The sequence below is a fragment of the Somniosus microcephalus genome, chromosome 1 (genome assembly GCF_052327205.1).
Source record: "Somniosus microcephalus isolate GS21.2 chromosome 1, FLI_Smic_1.0, whole genome shotgun sequence".
NCBI lineage: Eukaryota > Metazoa > Chordata > Chondrichthyes > Squaliformes > Somniosidae > Somniosus > Somniosus microcephalus.
In genome coordinates this window covers 224,277,127-224,295,243 of record NC_140987.1, presented here as the reverse complement: position 1 = coordinate 224,295,243, position 18,117 = coordinate 224,277,127, and the positions used below count along the sequence as shown (strand labels likewise).

At 46.9% G+C, this 18,117-nt stretch overlaps 1 protein-coding gene across 2 annotated transcripts in view; it reads right to left on the bottom strand.

Moving 5' to 3' along the window:
- LOC147124638 (signal-transducing adaptor protein 1-like) overlaps positions 1–17,838 on the bottom strand; it is a 158,615-nt gene extending 140,777 nt beyond the window's left edge. For both annotated transcript variants that reach the window (XM_085990810.1, XM_085990826.1), the window contains exon 1: positions 17,512–17,838. In XM_085990810.1, coding sequence (XP_085846936.1) covers positions 17,512–17,622 — 111 coding nt within the window. In that variant the 5' untranslated portion in view covers positions 17,623–17,838. The remainder of the gene's footprint in view (positions 1–17,511) is intronic.
- Positions 17,839–18,117: the final 279 nt, after the last annotated feature.

The following is an 18,117-nucleotide window of genomic DNA, read 5'->3' as shown; positions in this document are numbered from 1 at the left end:
ATCGAGGTCTTTAAGATTGTGAACGGGTTTGATAGGGTAGTCGCAGAGAAGATATTTCCACTTATGGGGAGACTAGAACTAGGGGCCATAAATAAAAGAGTCACTAATAAATCAATAGGGAATTCAGGAGAAACTTCTTTACGCAGAGAGTGGTTACAATGTGGCACTCTCTACCACAAGGAGTAGCTGAGGCGGCCAGCATAGATGCATTTAAGTTGAAGCTAGATAAACACGTGAGGGAGAAAGGAACAGAAGGATATCTTGATGGGGTTCGATGAAGAAGGGTGGGAGGAGACTCGTGCGGAGCATAAACACCAGCATGGACCAGTTGGGCCGATTGGCCTGTTCCTGTCCTGTGAATACTATATAATTATCTCCTTGCTGTTTGTGGGACCTTGCTGTGTGCAAAGTGGTTGCCATGTTTCCTACATTACAACAGTGTCTACACTTCAAAAGTACTTCATTGGCTGTGGGACATCATGAGTGTTATGTTCATAAATAAATAGACATTATCATTATGAACAGTTAGCTTGAGCTAGTCACTTTATTCAGCCATGTGGACTTTGTGTGCAGGCATCGAGCTTGACTACTGCCTTCTGGGTAACCTAGTGCATCGTGGGTAGCCCACTCTTATATACATACAGCTCCACCTAGTGTACCATTCTAGGATGACATGTTACTGATCATTACATCCCCCTTTCTTTGAGGTTAAACAAAATCAGTATCAATCAATATTAATCAATCATAACGACATAAACATCTTCACAACAGTCAATACATTTTCAATATAGTTTTCTTTGTATTCAAAGATTAAGTCTATCAGGCTTTTTTACTTCACGTGTGGATCTTCTCAGCACGGGTAAGTCTGATGTGTTTTCATGAGAGCCTGTATGTGTGTTTGTATTAGATTGTTCTGGTGGTGAGTGACAAGATTCAGTTGCGGCATTGTCATCAATTTGCTCTTGGATAGTCTCTTGTGTTTTTAGGAGGGAACGGCGGTTCCTCCTGAGAATCTGTCCTTCCTCAGTTCTAACAGTGTATGACCTTGGTCCTACTTCCTCAAGAACTGTAGCTTTCCTGTTCCATGCATCTGGATCCTCAATCCTGACAACATCATCCCTTGTCAATGGTTTCAGAGTTTTGGATGACTTGTCATAGTTTGATTTCTGTTTCAGCTTTAACAGTTGAAGTCTCTGTCTTAGTTCCTTACTCTGCTTTTCTTTTGCACAGCAGGGTAGCGAGGTGCGCAACTTGCGACCCATTAGGAGTTCAGCAGGTGAAGAACCAGAGTCTAAAGGTGAGTCTCGGTAGCTCAGCAGGGCGAGATAAGGATCAGACTTGCTTTCTGTCGCTTTCTTCAGTAGCTGTTTGAGAACTTGAACACCTTTTTCTGCCTTACCATTCGACTGAGCATACAAAGGACTGGATGTGATGTGCTGAAAGTCATACTGTGCTGCAAACTGTTGCCATTCCTTACAGTTGAAGCACGGACCATTGTCGCTAACGGCAATCCTGGGAATTCCATGTCTGGCGAAGATGGATTTCACATGCATTATGACACTGCTTGCTGTGATGCTTGAGAGCAGCGCCATCTCAGGATAGTTAGAATAGTAGTCAATCACTAATAGATATTCTTTACCATTCAAATGAAAAAGGTCCATACCAACCTTTTGCCATGGTGCTGTTGGTAAGTCAGCTACTATCATTGGTTCCTTTGCTTGCTTGTTTTGGTGTTTCTGACATGTCTCACATTTGCCTATCATGTTCTCAATGTCCTTATTTATGCCAGGCCAATAAACAGTGTCTCTTGCTCTCCTTTTGCATTTTTCAATTCCGAGGTGTCCCTCATGAATCCTTTTGAGCATGTCTTGACGTAGAGCCTGTGGAATGACTATTCTCTTCTGTTTTAGTAATAGTCCACGTGCGACACTCAATTCTGACCTGATGTGAAAGTACTTTGGACAGGAACCTTTTGGCCAACCATGGTGAATGTTCTCTATTACTGTTTGTAACACTGTGGCCTAGAAATTCACTAGCCTTAGCGCCGCTTTTGAGGCGCTAGAGGGACTAGCGCCAGAGTTATGGCCAGTTGAAAAATTCCCTGGGGCCCTAAAGCGGCGTTGCACCGGTAGCGCTGCGCCGGCACCGATGATGTCATCGGTGTGCGCAGCGTCCCGGTTGCCATGCCGACGGGCCCCAGCGCCGAAATTCAGTTGCGGCCGCCTCGCCCGTGGCAGCCGCAACTAAGACCCTGGCAACAGAGTCCAACATGTGTTTGCGCCGGCGCATTAAAGGCCCCGCGGCGGCCGGCCGCTTTCCCGCCGGCCGCCTGCCCGCAGCTCCCTCCCCGGACTTCTCCCCCCCCCCCCGGAACAGATGCAAGCCCGGCACTTGTCCGAGGTGCCGGGCTCATTTTTAAACAGATTTGCGCGGGCCGCGGCCGGGTGCAGGCAGCTCCTCCTTAACGGAAGGAGGAGGCCTGCACTTCCCCAGCCTGCCGCACCGCATCGGGTGCCGCAGCGCCGGAATTGCAGCGCTAAACGGCAGTTAGCGCCCTTTTCCAGGTGCTAAGACCCTTCAGTAGCGCCGGCAGCCGTTTGGGCGCGGCGCTACTGAATTTTTGGCGCGCGCAGGGGGACTTAGCGCCGGCACTAACTTCCAGCGCTAAAGCCCTGGCTAAGCCAAAACCCAATTTCTAGGCCTGTATCTTTTACTGTTTCTTCTGCTATTTGCTTTGATTTTGTGTCTGACACGGGCAGCGCAGCAGTGACCATACTCACATGAACATCCACATCTTCTTCAGTAGAGCTCACATGACTCATTGTGGGTGCTCGGGATAGTGCATCTGCTAACACTACGGCCCCGATTTTCGGCTTGTGTGGGGAATGGTCAGATTTCCCCGAATGTGGGGTTTCTGACATACTTAAAAAAGTGTCAGCCAGCTCCATGCAATTTTCCCTCAAGTGGCCAATTAATTCCCAGCATGTGGGAAGCCTTGCTAATTGTCCAATTCGAGTCAGAAATCCCCACACTATGATGTCATCATTCGTGGTGCTTTCAAAGTGTCCAGCAAGCTTCTCCACCTCTGCAGGCTTCTCAACCACTCTTGCACAATGGCAGAGGAGCCTGCACCAGCTGCTGCCAGCCGCAGAGGCCGAGCTGCCTTCAAATTCGATGAGGCTTCACTGCAGGCATTATTGGATGGGGTTAGGGCCCACAGGGAGGTCCTCTTCCCTAGGTCAGGGAGGAAGAGGCCTCCCACTGAGACCAATGCTGCATGGATGCAGGTGTCAGCAGATGCCAACTCGCTGGGAGTCACCAGAAGAACCCTGGCATTACATCTCTATCTCCTTCCTTTACTCCCCCACAGCACCATCCAGAGCCCCCGTCCTCACTGTGGAGGAGGAAGAGGCTGTGCAGCCAGACTCCTCAGAGGAAGCTCCAACCTCCGAGGGCGCAGTGTCAGCAGAAGTAAGCGCACCCAGCACCAGCGCAGACGCTCACACCTCGGGGGGACCTTCGGGACATAGAGTAGTGTTGTCACCTGGCGTTTCACAGCTCACAAGTGAGCCTCAGCAGATTCTGGAGACAGGGACAGCAGTGGAGAGTCCTCGTCGGAGGGCGCAGGACTCTGCCAGCTCAGCTCAGCTGTGCTGCATGTCGACCCTCTGCCTCTGGGTCCAACCGCAAGAGAAGAGGTGATGGATCTCCATGCACAGATGCAGGAGTCTCTGGTAGGTTTTGTCTCCAGGGTCGCTGCGAGTGTGGAGCGAATGGAGGAGTCCATAGCGACCATGAGCAGAGCCTTTGTGGAGTCATTGGCGCATGAACGCATCACCATGGAAAGGTTGGCAACCTCCATGCAGGAGATAACTCGCCAGGGTATGGAAAACATGGTGAGTGCTCATAAGAGAATGACATCTCTTGAGGAGCGTTGGCCATCTGTTGAACAAAGAAACCAGATCTTCATGGAGGTCCTTCTGCATAGGACTGCCAGTGCAGAAACGGGTCCCACTGGCCCCCTAAAGTGCAGCAAGGTGCTCTCAAGCCACTTCCAAGCGCTGGCCCCTTCTGGCCTGTGCAGCTTCAGGTGAGTGAGCAGCAGCCTGGTGCTCCTGCTGCTCATCCTGCTGTTCCTGGTTCTGCTGCTGCCGCCTCTGCTGTTGGAGATCCTCTAATGCCAGGAAGGGAATGTACCAAAGGCCTCCCATGCTTCTGGCAGATGCCTCCATTGAGGAGGTGCTGAGTTAGAGTGGTGAAAGGGGCTTCCCAGGAGCTCACACTGGAGAAGTGTGTGAGGCTCCAACTTTCTACAGCTGCTCCTAAGGCTTCAAAAAGTTCCCCCAAACCTTGATCAACAAGGTCCTGCAGTCTGCAAATGCTGCCTATTTAAATCTCTTCAGCCCTCAGCGACCTGCTGCTGCAAGCAAGCAAGCCAGCTGTTTTCACGCCAGCTCTCAGCAGCAGGGTTCCCCGCAGGCGGGTTTCAGGTGGGGAAAGCCCCAAAGTCGCAACGGCACGGGAAAATCCACTTCAACAAGCAGATAATTGCTTGTTAGTGCTCCGACGACCAGTCCCGCCAGTGGCGGACGGGACTGAAGCGGGGCGCGCGGAAACAGCAGTCCGAAAGTCGGACGGGGCGGGGAATCAGGCGGGGGGGGATCCCGACTTGCTTTTTCGCCGATTTTCGGCCCCCAGCCGCATGAAAAGCCGCCCGATGGCGGTTAGAAAATCGGGGCCTATGTGTTTGCCTGGTGTGTAGATCAGTTCAAAGTCATATCCTTGCAGCTTCATCATGAGTCATTGAATCCTTGGAGACATCTCATTCAGGTTTTTTTTAATGATGGCAACCAGTGGGCAGTGGTCTGTCTCAACTGTGAAGGTGGGAAGTCCATATATGTAGCCATGGAACTTTTCTAGTCCAAGTACCAAGCCTAGACATTCCTTTTCAATCTGGGCATATCGACACTCAGAATCAGTCATAGACCTGGAGGCATAGGCAACAGGCTCCAATCTTCACCCTCTGCTTGTAGCAAGACCGTGCCTAGGCCATCTTTTGATGCATCCGTTGACACTTTGTTTCTCTTTGTTGGGTCAAAGAAGGTGAGTACAGGTGTGGTTGTCAGCACTGTTTTGAGGTTCATCCGCTCTTGTTCATGTCTTTCTGTCCATGCGATCTCATTTGTTTTACGTAGCAGGTCTCGTAGACAGGCTGTCTTGGCTGACAAGTTAGGAATGAACTTTCCAATGAAGTTTATCATCTCCATGATGTGTAGCACTCCTTTTTTGTCAGTGGGTCGGGGCATGTTGAGTATGGCGTTTACTTTTTCCATATCTGGCTCTATTCCTTTACCAGATAGATTATCTCCTAGGAAAGTGACTTCCTGGACGCCAAACTGACACTTGGCTTTGTTGAGCTTCAGTCCATTCCGGCGTATGCTCTGCAGCACTTTAGTCAGTCTCTCATTGTGTTCTTTCAGTGTGGAGCCCCAGATGATGATATCATCAACATAGGCCCGAACTCCTTCCAGACCTTCAATTATGTGTTCCATCGCTCTATGAAAGATTTCAGATGCAGATATTATCCTGAAAGGCATTCTGAGGAAACAATACCTGCCAAATGTTGTGTTGAAGGTACAGTATTTGGTGCTCTCTTCATCCAGTTTTAGTTGCCAAAATCCTTGTGAGGCATCGAGCTTTGTGAAGTATCTGGCACCTGATATTTCACTGGTGATTTCTTCCCGCTTAGGAATCTGGTAGTGTTCACGTTTTATGTTTGCATTTAAGTCCTTTGGATCCATGCATAGTCTTAGATCATTGTTCTTTTTCTTTACACATACCATGGAGTTAACCCAGTCTGTTGGCTCTTTGACTTTCCTGATGACTCCTAGTGTGGTCATTCTGTCCAGTTCTTTCTTGAGCCGGTCACGCAGGGGTGCTGGAACTCTCCGTGGAGCATGTACCACTGGCTGAGCATCCTCCTTTAGCTGGATCTTGTAAGTGAATGGTAGAACTCCAAATCCTTTGAACACATCCTGGAAATGACTCACTACAGAATCCACTGATTCATCTGGTCTGCTTATGGCACAGTTTATATGGTAGACTCTCTTGACCAGTTCTAAGTCCTCACAAGCTTTGTCACCTAGTAGTGAATCAAGTCCTTCAGCCACAACAGAAAACATGAGATGATGCACTTTGTCTTTGACTGTCACTTTAAGTCTGCATACACCTAAGCTATCTATTTTCTGTCCATTATAGTCCTTCAGTAGTACTGACTTTTTCTGTATTTTGGGCTTTTCTTTCATATTTTTAATGTCACTCATACTGATTAAGTTTGCTTTTGCCCCAGTGTCTAGTTTTAATGTAACTAATGCTCCATTTAGCTGCAGTGGCATCATCCATTTGTCCTCTTTTACTGCATTAACTTTATGTTCAGCATTGTCCATTCCTGAGGGCTGCACATTTTCTGTATCCTTTTCTATATTGTCACATGACGCCATTCGTACAAAAAATGTCTCAGTTAAATCAGTGTCCTCAATCACATTGACTTGTTGCCCTTTCTTAGTTTTTACTTTTGAAAAGCATTGTTTGGCAAAGTGATTCTTTCCATTACATTTTGTGCACATTTTTCCAAACGCTGGGCATTGTCATGACTGGTGTTTGTAACCACAGCGTTTACAATTAAAAATTCCTTCCTCCGATTGCTTTGCATTTCTGTTCTGCCCATGTTTCTTCCCCTTGTAGGACACAGCGCCGACAGCAGCACTATCACTTACTACAATCGCATTATTATTAATTTCACTGAAAGTCTTCGCGTGCTTTTGAGCTGGCTCACTGGCTTGGCATATTTTCACAGCATTCTCCAATGTTAGTTCGGTTTCTCTCAACAAACATTCCCTGACTTTTTTATCATGAATACCAAACACAATCTGGTCATGAATCATGGATGATTTCAGTTCAGAGAAATTACATGTCTGTGCTTTCAGTTTCAGATCGGTCATAAAGCTATCAAAAGTCTCATTTTGCTGCTGTGTCCGTGAACGGAACACATCCCTCTCATAGGTTTCGTTCTTTTTGGGAGAACAATGTGTATCAAATTTCTTTAGCACATCTTCCATCTTTTCTCTGTCCTCCTCTTGATCAAATACAAACGTATTAAATACCTCTATCACCAGTGGGCCTGCAACCGTGAGCAGCAATGCTATTTTCCTTGCATCTGGCTTCGTGCCGAACCCGATGGCAGCAATGTAGAGTTGGAATTGTTGTTTGAAAGTCCGCCAATTGCAATCGACATTCCCCGTGAGTTTCAAACCCTCCGGTGGCTTCAAAGTCTCCATGTCGTGTTTCACAATATTCAGCAGATTTTACCAATCCTGGTACCATGGTATGTTCATAAATAAATAGACATTATCATTATGAACAGCTAGCTTGAGCTAGTCACTTTATTCAGCCATGTGGGCTTCGTGTGCAGGCATCGATCTTGACTACTGCCTTCTGGGTAACCTAGTGCATCATGGGTAGCCCACTCCTCTATACATACAGCTCCACCTAGTGTACCATTCTAGGATGACATGTTACTGATCATTACAATGAGGTCATGAAAAGCGCAGTATAAATGCAAGTCTTTCTTTCTTTTATAGTGCCTTTAACATAGAAAGCATCCCAAGAAGAAATATAAATAAAAGGAATATAGGAACAATGCTGAGCTATGGTGGCAGAGCTAGAAGAGGTTGCCAAAAGTTTGGTGGCGAAGATAAGTTTTTAAAGGTGAAGTGTTGGAAAGAAAGAAAGAACTTGTATTCTTATAATGCCTTTCACCTCAAGAGGCTCCAAAGTGCTTTACGGCCAATGAAGTACTTCTGAAATGTAGTCACTGTTGTAATGTAGGGAACGCAGCAGCGGAAGTGTTATGGGAGAGAGGGTGGAGGTGGCTGAAGGCTCCTCTATCAATGGTGTATCAAAAGGTGGGGTCGGGGGCGAACACATATAAAGCTAGAGCTGAAAGATCAAAAGGGCCAGGAGAGAATGTAAGGCTGGAGGAGGTTGCAGAGATAACGTGGGCAAGGCATGGAGGAAGTTAGAGATGAGGACAAAGGTTTTAAATTCAATGTGTTGGACAGCTCATAGGCAAAAACACACAGTGGCCCAGAATTCCGATCCCTATGGGTGTGTACGCACTGTGTACCCACCCATAGGGACATCGGAAATACCGGTTTCAAGCATGCACAGAGCATGTGCTGAAACCGGCATTTCCGATCTGTCAAGAATGGTCTTGACAGATCCTCCGGCTGCCCTGGAGAAGGGCCTCTGCGGGCGGATAGTTCTGCTTTTTGGAGACCCTCCGCCCGCAGAAAACACTTACAATTCTTACACCTGGTAAAAGCAAGCATAAGGCCTACTTTTACCAGGATAAACATTGAAAAAAGTTTTAAAAAATGTTTTCACTGATTTATCATTTAAAAATACTTCAAAAAAAGTTACTTTATTTTTAGCCCCATAAAAAACTTTAATTATTTCTTTCAAAAAATTTAATTTTTGTTTAAAATACTTAATTTATTGTAATTTCAAGTCATTTTACAAATGTGATTCTTTAAAAAAATTGATTTAAAATTTTGCTATGTTTTTTGGGGTGATCTCCATTCATATATTTGACAGGTCTTCCTGTCAAATGTATGAAGGGAGATTCCCTTCTGCGATTGGCTCCCCATGGCCCACGTGATCCCAGGGACGCTGCGAACTACATGCGCCCCTGGGATACGTGGGCCCTGCGCACTTCAAGTTTGGTGAGGCCCAGGAGCGGAAGCGTGTGAGTCCTGGGAGCCCTCAGGTAAGGGCGTAGATTTTTCCAGATCGCAGGCCTCCGCCCGCGGGAGGAAAATACGGGCCAATGTGTCTGAACTGTGGAGGAACTGAGAAGGAATAGCATAAACTATATAGTGAGCTCTGGTATCCTGACATTACAATGAGTGTGCAAATTAGAATGTTGATGTGGATTTCAACCACAAAAAAATCCCAGTTTTGTTTCTGCTTTGAATATTCTTGACAACCCACAATATTCCTGATCTAAATATGAAGCGAGCTTGGTTACCACAATTAGAAAAGTGAAAATAAACTTTCATTTTTGTATTTCTCTCTCCCAGCATTATGATATATAGTGCTTGTGCCTTTCTAGTACAGAGAGTCTATATGATATGGCTATTGTCCTGTATGGTGTTTGCCATCCAGGGATGAAACGCATGTTTCATTACACACTGTACATCAGTTTGTTGTGTGGGGATTTTATTTGGATGTAAGTTAGCGTGTGGACCATGTAAAGGGGCAGTGATATTGTGCATTAGCATTAACGGAGCATTAGCACATCTTTAACCCACGCTCCCAAATTTGCTGTTGAGAGTAAGGGGGTGAAATTGGATAAAGCCTAAAAGCGGGTTCAGGGAGCTCGAAGCGTTGTGTGCCCGCACCCATTCAAAGTGGTGCAGGCAGCACGCAAAATTCATGCTGCCTGTTCATTATATGATTGGAGCGCTGATCTCAGCACTAAACACGTTGCTGGTTGGCTTCGCACTGAACGGGGTGGGGGGGGCAGGGGGCAATATCGGGTGCAGTCTACTGGCCAATAAAATTTGGCCTTGGCTCGCAGCACTACTTAAATGGGAGGTGCTTTGTTGCAGAAGCACCTCATTGTCAGTGTGGATGAAGTTATGGCCCAGCAGGCAAGAGAGAGGGCTAGGAGGTTTTCTGATGCGACACTGGAGGCATTGGTCCTGGGGGTTCACAGACGACATGAGGCCCTCTACCCGCAAGGAGGCAGGAGGCCCCCCAGGCAGCACGCCAGAAGGCAGTGGGAGGAGATAGCACAAGCTGTCAGTGCCACAAGTGTTGCCCCCAGGACCTGGATTCAGTGCCGCAAGAAGTTTAATAATCTCACACGAGTGGTCAAGGTGAGTGAATGCATCTTCAAATGCCATATCCCACCAACTGCACCACAAGCCTCACACACTGCTCCGTGCACCACATCCCCATCACTCACCTACCAACAATCTCTAGCAATCATGACTCATACCTCACAATCATAGCTTCACCTCACCCTCACACACTTACCACTGCTGCAAGACTCACACCTAAATCGCAAAACTTTCACACACTGCCAGCTATTCAGCCATGGTAGGCATGTCACCCAAACACATTGCTCCACACTCACTGACACACTTCCCTTTTTCTTACAGGCAAAGGTGGCTCATAACTGTCGGGAGCAGTAGCAGATGGGTGGAGGGAAGCCTGACTTCAGAACCTCATGGAGCTGGGGGACACAGTGCTGGAGATAATTGGAGGGGCCGTCACTGACCCCGTGGTGAGTGGTGTGGCTGAAACACTGCAGTTTATTTAAGATGATGCTATGCTCATAGCTAATCCTCCTTCTCACATCCCACTTGCCCCGCATCCCACAATCTCTTCTCACTTACAAGCTGCTGATGATGTAAGCATACACATCTTGCTTTCCCCTCCTACACTCACCACAACCTGACTCAGATACCCAAGAAGTCCCACCACCCGAGCCTCTCCCCAATGCTATAGAAACATAGAAACATAGAAGATAGGAGCAGGAGTAGGCCATTCGGCCCCTCGAGCTTGCTCCGCCATTCAATGAGATCATGGCCGATCATCCAAATTCAGTACCCGGTCCCTGCTTTCTCCCCATACCCCTTGATCCCTTTAGCCTTGAGAAATATATCCAACTCTTTCTTGAATATATTTAATGAATTGGCCTCTACTGCCTTCTGTGGTAGAGAATTCCGCAGGTTCACCACTCTCTGGGTGAAGAAATTCCTCCTCATTTCTGTCCTAAATGGCCTACCCCTTATCCTTAGACTGTGACCCCTGGTTCTGGACTTCCCGACCATCGGGAACATTCTTCCTGCATCTAGTCTATCCAGTCCTGTCAGAATTTTATAAGTTTCAATGAGATCCCCTCTCATTCTTCTAAACTCCAGCGAGTACAAACCCAATCGATCCAATCTCTCCTCATACGTCATTCCTGCCATCCCAGGTATCAGCCTGGTGAATCTTTGCTGAATTCCTTCCATGGCAAGAACATCCTTCCTCAGATAAGGCAACCAAAACTGCACACAATACTCAAGGTGTGGTCTCACCAAGGCCCTGTACAACTGCAGCAAGACATCCTTGTTCCTGTACTCAAACCCTCTCGCTACCAAGGCCAACATACCATTTGCCTTCTTAACCGCCTGCTGCACCTGCATGCTTAACTTTAGCGACTGGTTCACAAGGACACCCAGGTCTCGTTGCACTTCCCCCTCTCCCAATCTATTGCTCAGATAATAATCTGCCTTCCTGTTTTTGCTACCAAAGTGGATAACCTCACATTTATCCACGTTATATTGCATCTGCCATGCTTTTGCCCAATCACCCAACCTGTCCAAATCATCCTGGAGTTTCTCAGCATCCTCCTCACAGCACACACGCCCACCCAGCTTTGTGTCACCGGCAAACTTGGAGATATTACATCTAGTTCCCTTGTCTAGATCATTAATATATATTGTGAATAGCTGGGGTCCAAGGACCGATCCCTGCGGTACCTCACTAGTCACTGCCTGCCACTCGGGAAAAGGCCCGTTTATTCCAACTCTTTGCTTTCTGTCTGCCAACCAGTTCTCTATCCAAGTCAGTACCTTGCCCCCAATCCCATATGCCTTAACTTTACACGCTAATCTCTTATGCGGGACCTTATCGAAAGCCTTCTGAAAGTCCAAATACACCACATCCACTGGTTCTCCCTTATCTATTTTACCAGTTACATCCTCAAAAAATTCCAGTAGATTAGTCAAGCACGATTTACCCTTTGTAAATCCATGTTGACTTTGTCCGATCCTGTCACTGTTTTCCAAGTGCTCTGCTATTACATCTTTTATAATGGACTCTAGCATTTTCCCCACTGCCGATGTTAGGCTTACCGGTCTGTAATTCCCCGTTTTCTCTCTACCATCTTTTTTGAATAGTGGGGTAACATTAGCTACCCTCCAATCCATGGGTACTGTTCCAGATTCCATCGAATGGAGGAGGAGAGTGAAGGAGAAGAGGCACCATCACCCGATCTGACACTCCCAGGCACTAGCTCGGAAAATGGCACTGTGCGGACTTTAGAAAGTAATATAGAGGCAGGATCTGCACATGGTGAATCACTGGGCATGAGTGGGCTGCAGCCAGGCCAGGGGGAAAGGGTAGCTCGAGGGCCAGCTCCCCGGAGGGCGAGTTTGCGCATGTGTTCTGCTGCACAGGACTCAGATGATGACCTCAATGAGGCGGCCTTCAGAAGAAGGGTGATGGGCACATGGAAAAGCTTGGCGCAATGGCAAGTCTGCCAGAGAGCCTCTTGCCAGTGTCAAGGAACATGGAGGAGTCTGACTCCAACATTGTACGGGGTTTTGCGCGGAGCTTAGAGCCCATGATTTCCAGGATGGAAATGATGGAAAACTCCATGAGATATCATGTGGACCCAACCATGATGCTGAGTGTGATGGGCGATCTCGCAGCTTCCATTGCAGCACAGGTGGAAGCGACCCAGCATCTCCGTGCTGCAGTGGAAGCTCAATCTGCTCTCCTACAGTCTCAGCTTGCTGCCACGCAAAATCAGACTGCTGCCATCATAGCTGGGTTTATGAGTGTGGAAAGGGGCTTGCAGTGTCTCACAGCAGTCCAGCAATCTGTGCACCAACAGATGGCTAGGAATGCTCATGCACCACCCCTGGGGGAAAGGTAGTGGCTCAGTGGAGCAAGAACCTGCCGTCCTTTCTCAGGTTAACAACATTCCTACTCCCACTACTGCCACACCGCCAGTGCCCTCGCTGTTGCCTGTCAACCAGCAAGCCCAGACTGCTGCCGTCCATGCCGAGGTGGTGCAGCCCGAAGCTGGGCATTCTAGGCCCAGAGCTGCTCGAGGTCGTCCTGAAAGGCCATCTGCAGTCTCACTCACAGAAAGTCAGCAGCCTTCCATCAGCCATGCTGCAGCCATTGGGGTAGCATTTCGTAGGAGCACTAGAGTAGGCAAAGGAACATGAAAGACAGACACTATGGGAATGTACAGGGGTGATTAGTTAACGCTGTTGTGGAGTATTGGAATTGATAAATTTATACATTTATTTGGAATGTTTGTTTTGTAGTGGCTCTCATTTCAGCTTTGTGCCCAAGAGGATACTATGATGACAGAGGGATGGTATGATGGTAATGGGATCTGGGGTTTCATTCATTGGAACCAGATTCTGATCAGGTGCTTAAGGCCAGCCTGCCTCTTCCATTCCTCCTCCTCTTCCTCCTCCTTTTCCTTCTGAGGTGGTCCCGGAACCCGTGCTGGCTAGGTCTGCACCCACGTGATGGCCAAGTTGTGGTGCATGCAACAGGCCACCACGAAATGGAACACCTCTCCGGCATGTACTGGAGGGCTCCTCCTGAGTGGTCAAGGCAGCGGAACCATTGCGTTAGCACCCTGATGGTCTGCTCGATGAGATTCCTCGTAGCAGCATGGCTCTCATTATATGAGTGCTGGCCATGAGTGGTGGGGTTGCAGAGGGGAGTCCTTGTCGCCGAACAGCCGCCCTCGGGTTTGACATGGTGGCTGGAAGATTGCTGGCATAGGACTGCATGACTGCTGTGTTGGGAGTGGTCGCACACCAACTGCACATTAAGTGAGTGGTAGCCTTTGCGGTTGCGTTACATCTCAGGATTGAAATGTTGTGCCCGCAAAGCCATGTGTGTGCAGTCGATGGCGCGCTGCTCCATGGGGAAGCCTGATATCCTGGCAAAACCACATGTACGCTCTTCCTGGTTCTCGCTGTTCAGAGAGAAGACAATGAAGTCCCTTCTCCTGGTGTACAGAGCCTCTGTGACCTCCCGGATGCAGCGATGGACAGCGAACTGGGAGATGTTAGCTATGTCTCTTGATCCAGACTGGAAGGATCCGGTGGCAGAAAATTGAGGGCCACGGTGACTTTGAGGGCCACTGGCAGCACGTCATTGCCCTGCCCTGAGGCTGCAGGTCTGGTTCCAGGAGGTGGCAGAGTTCTGTGACCACCTCCTGGGTGAAGCAGAGCCTCCTAATACACTGCTCCTGGCTAAGGTGCAGGTAGGAGAAGTGCTCTCGGAAGACCCTAGGTGGGTAAGGCTTCCTGCTGAGAGCCCTCCTGCCCTCCTCCTCCTCCCTCTGTGAGCAGCTTGTCCTCTCCTTTGCTGCCTCCACTCCATCTCCCTGTCATACTCCAGCACGAGGGAGACTGCAAGTAGAGCCCCCATGACTGAGAGCAAGTGGTCTGAGCAGAGCCCTTTAAATCAGGAGCAAGGCCTTCTCCACTTGCAGCAACTCTCCCTGTCACCTCACCAACATTAAATAACTGTAGAAAACTCCAAACAGTTGCACAAACTTAGATAGAGCCAGTAGAAATCAAAAAGCAAGTCAGTTGCAAGTTGTTGCTGATCCCTTTAAACAGCGTGGGTGGGGGGTCCTTCCTGCTGCTGAACACATGTTCAGCTATTCGTGATTAGGAGAGGGCGTTGAATGGAGTGGCGACGTCGAAAATAGCAGGTCGTGCGTCAAACCAGCGTTGCACACTGAATGATGTCACGATCTGCCTCATTACCATTTCTCCAGCGAGTGCAGGCAACGGCAGCGCTGCCGATCTGCCCAAAATGGCGGCCACCGCGGGACCTCCAGAATGATGAACATTGTTCATATCACCTCTCAACCCTCTCTTTTCCAGTGAGAACATGCCCAATTTACATAATCTGCAAGGAGGCTGTGGCTTGACAGGGAGGCAATTTTAGACTTCAATTTCTGGAACCAGCCACAGAGCAACATCTGGACGGCAATCTCAGCTGAAGCGAAGTGACCACTGGGTGCTTCCCGGCAGCAACTAAAGAAATCACTCAGATCAGCCAGTATCACTGCTGCATCACTGAGGTTACAGATGGTTTCTTCTGCTGTATATCATCACACATCAAAGTTCAACAACAACTTGCATTTATATAGCGTCTTTAACACAGTAAAATGTCTCAAGGCACTTCACCAGAGCGTTACCAGGCAAAACTAGATTTTCTTTTACATGATATTTGCTGAACGTCACCAGCCCTGACATAGGTTATTCTCTGGTTTTTAGCCTTATGATTTAAGGAAAGAAAAGAAAAGTGTTGCATCTATATAGTCCTTTTCACGTCCTCAGGGCATCCCAAAAAACTTCACAATTAACTACTTTTGAAGTGTAGTCACCGTTGTTTTACAGGTGAATATGGCAACTAATTTGTAAACAGCAAGGTGATATTGATTGAGGGATAAATGTTGGCCAGGCAAATTCCCCTACTCTGCCTAAAATAGTGGCATGGGATCTTTTACATCCACCTCAACAGGCCTCATCTGAAAGATGGCACCTCTGACAGAGCAGCACTCCCTCAGCATTGCACCAAAGTGTCAGCCTAGACTATGTGCTCAAGTCCTCGGAGTGGGTCTTTAACCCATGACTTCTGACTTAGAGGTGAGAGTGCTACCACTGAGTTAATCTAACATTGAGAGTGAAAAGTCTCTTCTCAATCTCCATAAGTAATGAAAGGTTAAATATATAAAATGACAGGTAGAAGCTTTTAACAAGGGAACTCATTGCTTTTTTGTAGATACTGAATAAATATTCTGCATCTCAAATTTCTGTGACAAGTGTGCTGTCTCAAATCTTGGTTCTTTCTCCAGTGGTCTACAACTTGCTAATTAAGTTGCTTCAACTCACTATATTTTTTGCTCTTTCTGTTTTCTATCTGTTCGTTTTCAAAATCTATCATTCTTCTACTTGCTTTCCAACCCCTTAGACCTGTGGTTGTGCGGGTCAGAGACTAACCTGTTCCTTGGGACGTTTTACTATGTTAAAGGCACTATATAAATGCATGTTGTTGCTGTTGTTGTTGTTGAGCATTCAGTGCTAATCTGATGTCAGCCACTAGATGGTGTCAGAGAGCAACTTATTCCTCTCAACAACAGCAACTTGTATTTATATAGCAAATTAACGTCGTAAAATATCAAGGCGCTTCACAGGAGCATTATAAACAAAATTTGACACCGAACCAGATAAGGAGATAGTAAGTCAGATGACCGAAAGCATGGTCAAAGAGGTAGGTAGTAGAGAAGATTGGTGGAAACCCGAAAGCAGTAAAGAAAAGGATTTTACAAATAAAGGAAAATATAAACTCCTGACATTCCATACAATACAAAACTCTGCCTCCCATATCCTATCCTGCACCAAGTCCCACTCACCCATCATCCCTGTGCCTGCTGACCACACTGGTTCCTGATCCAAATGTGAAAATTCGTATCCTTGTGTTTAAATCCCTTCATGGACTTGCCCATCCCTATCTCTCTAACCTCCTCCAGCCATACAGCTCCCCCCGCCCTCCAGAACTCTCCATTCCTTTGACTCTGGTCCGTTGCGCACCCCTCTCTTCCTTCACCATTAGTTGCTGTGACTTCAGCCGCTTAGGCCCTACACTCTGGAATTCCCTCCCCAAACCCCTCCACTTCTCCAACTCCCTCTCCTCCTGTAAGACCCTCCTTAAAACCCACCCCTTTCACCAAGCCCCTCTCCTACTATTTCCTCCTTTGGCTCAGCATCCATTTTTTTGATTATGCCTTGGTGAAATGCCTTGGGATGTTTTTATATGTTGAAAGGTGCTGCAGAAATGCAAGATGTTGTTGTTACATGGGGAGTTTAAAGGAGGGAAACAATACGAGCCATAGACGGGTGATAAGCCTTTCAGAAATACAGGACGGTTCTGTGTTCTGGGGCATTTATGGAGTTCCAGCTTTGTGTATTTTATTGTACTTTTCATCATGTCCTCTCCTTGCTAAAACTAGAGTTGGTAAACACTGGGTCACTTCATAAAGGCTTAGCTAATGTTGATATATCTCAGAGTGTTTCGTAATCTCTCGGCCCCATCGTCGCTGCTGAGCTGACGGACGGGATATTTAGCAGTAGTGGAAGTATTTTGTAACCTCAGGTTTCACGTCTATCATCCTCGTTTTTATTTGAACTATTAGCAGCTCAAGTTCGTGGGCAGTGAAATGGTATCTACCTAAAGCAGTACCTATTAGTCTTCTTCCCTCTCCCCAATTATATTAAGTTGCTGGAGTTAAAATGTCACTAGTTAAATCTGTGATATAAAGCAATTCGCAGCACCATTACAAGATAAAAGTATTTTTATCATAATATTTTTATCCTGATGTGGCCTTATCAAGTTTTGACAGTACTTAAGTTTCTCCCTACTTCACAAGTAGTTTTCATTCTTTAATTTTCATCTCAAAATATGAAGATGACAGGTAAGATATTTTCCAATCACTAGATTTTTTTAAAATTACTTGAGTACTTTCTGAAGCACACCACTTACTTCAGTACTGTAGATACAATATGTAAAAGAAAAATGAAAGCAAGATCCATAGTCCATTCGTTACAGAAACACAGTTAAACCTACCTTATCCCTTGTGCTTTTTTTCCACAGGATCCCTTCATAATACAAAGGCAGAGAGGTAATCTTTTCACGCCTTTGAAAGACTAATCTCAGGTTTGTTCTAGAGGCAGCCATTTCTGTTAACAACTAGCAAGGTCACTGTTATCTATTAACAAAGAAGTGAAGCAATCGAGATCCACAGACACATACAGCTTAGTGTCGCCGTGCTGCTGTCTGTTATACCACAGATTTGTGATAAACCGGCATTGAGAAACGGAAAGATAAGTAGGTTTATGGCAGTCAATAGTCCGCTCTGCCTCCTTCTCATGCACTTACTGTAAATTGGAATGCAGCAGGAATGAGGAAACTGTTCAATGAGGAAGGTAGATTATCAAATTTATGTGCCAAAAAATGAGAGAGCACTCCTGTACCAGACAACAATGATTAACAGTCTGGCTCCAAATACCTTTGTCACTACATAACTGATTATATTAATAGTCAAAACACTATGAAATATGAATCCACCTGAAGACGGTGGACTTCAGTAAGGAACAACGACTTATATTTATGTAGTCCTGTTTATGTGGGAAAGACATCTCAGAGAATTTAGACCAGGTTGAAAGGGGTGAA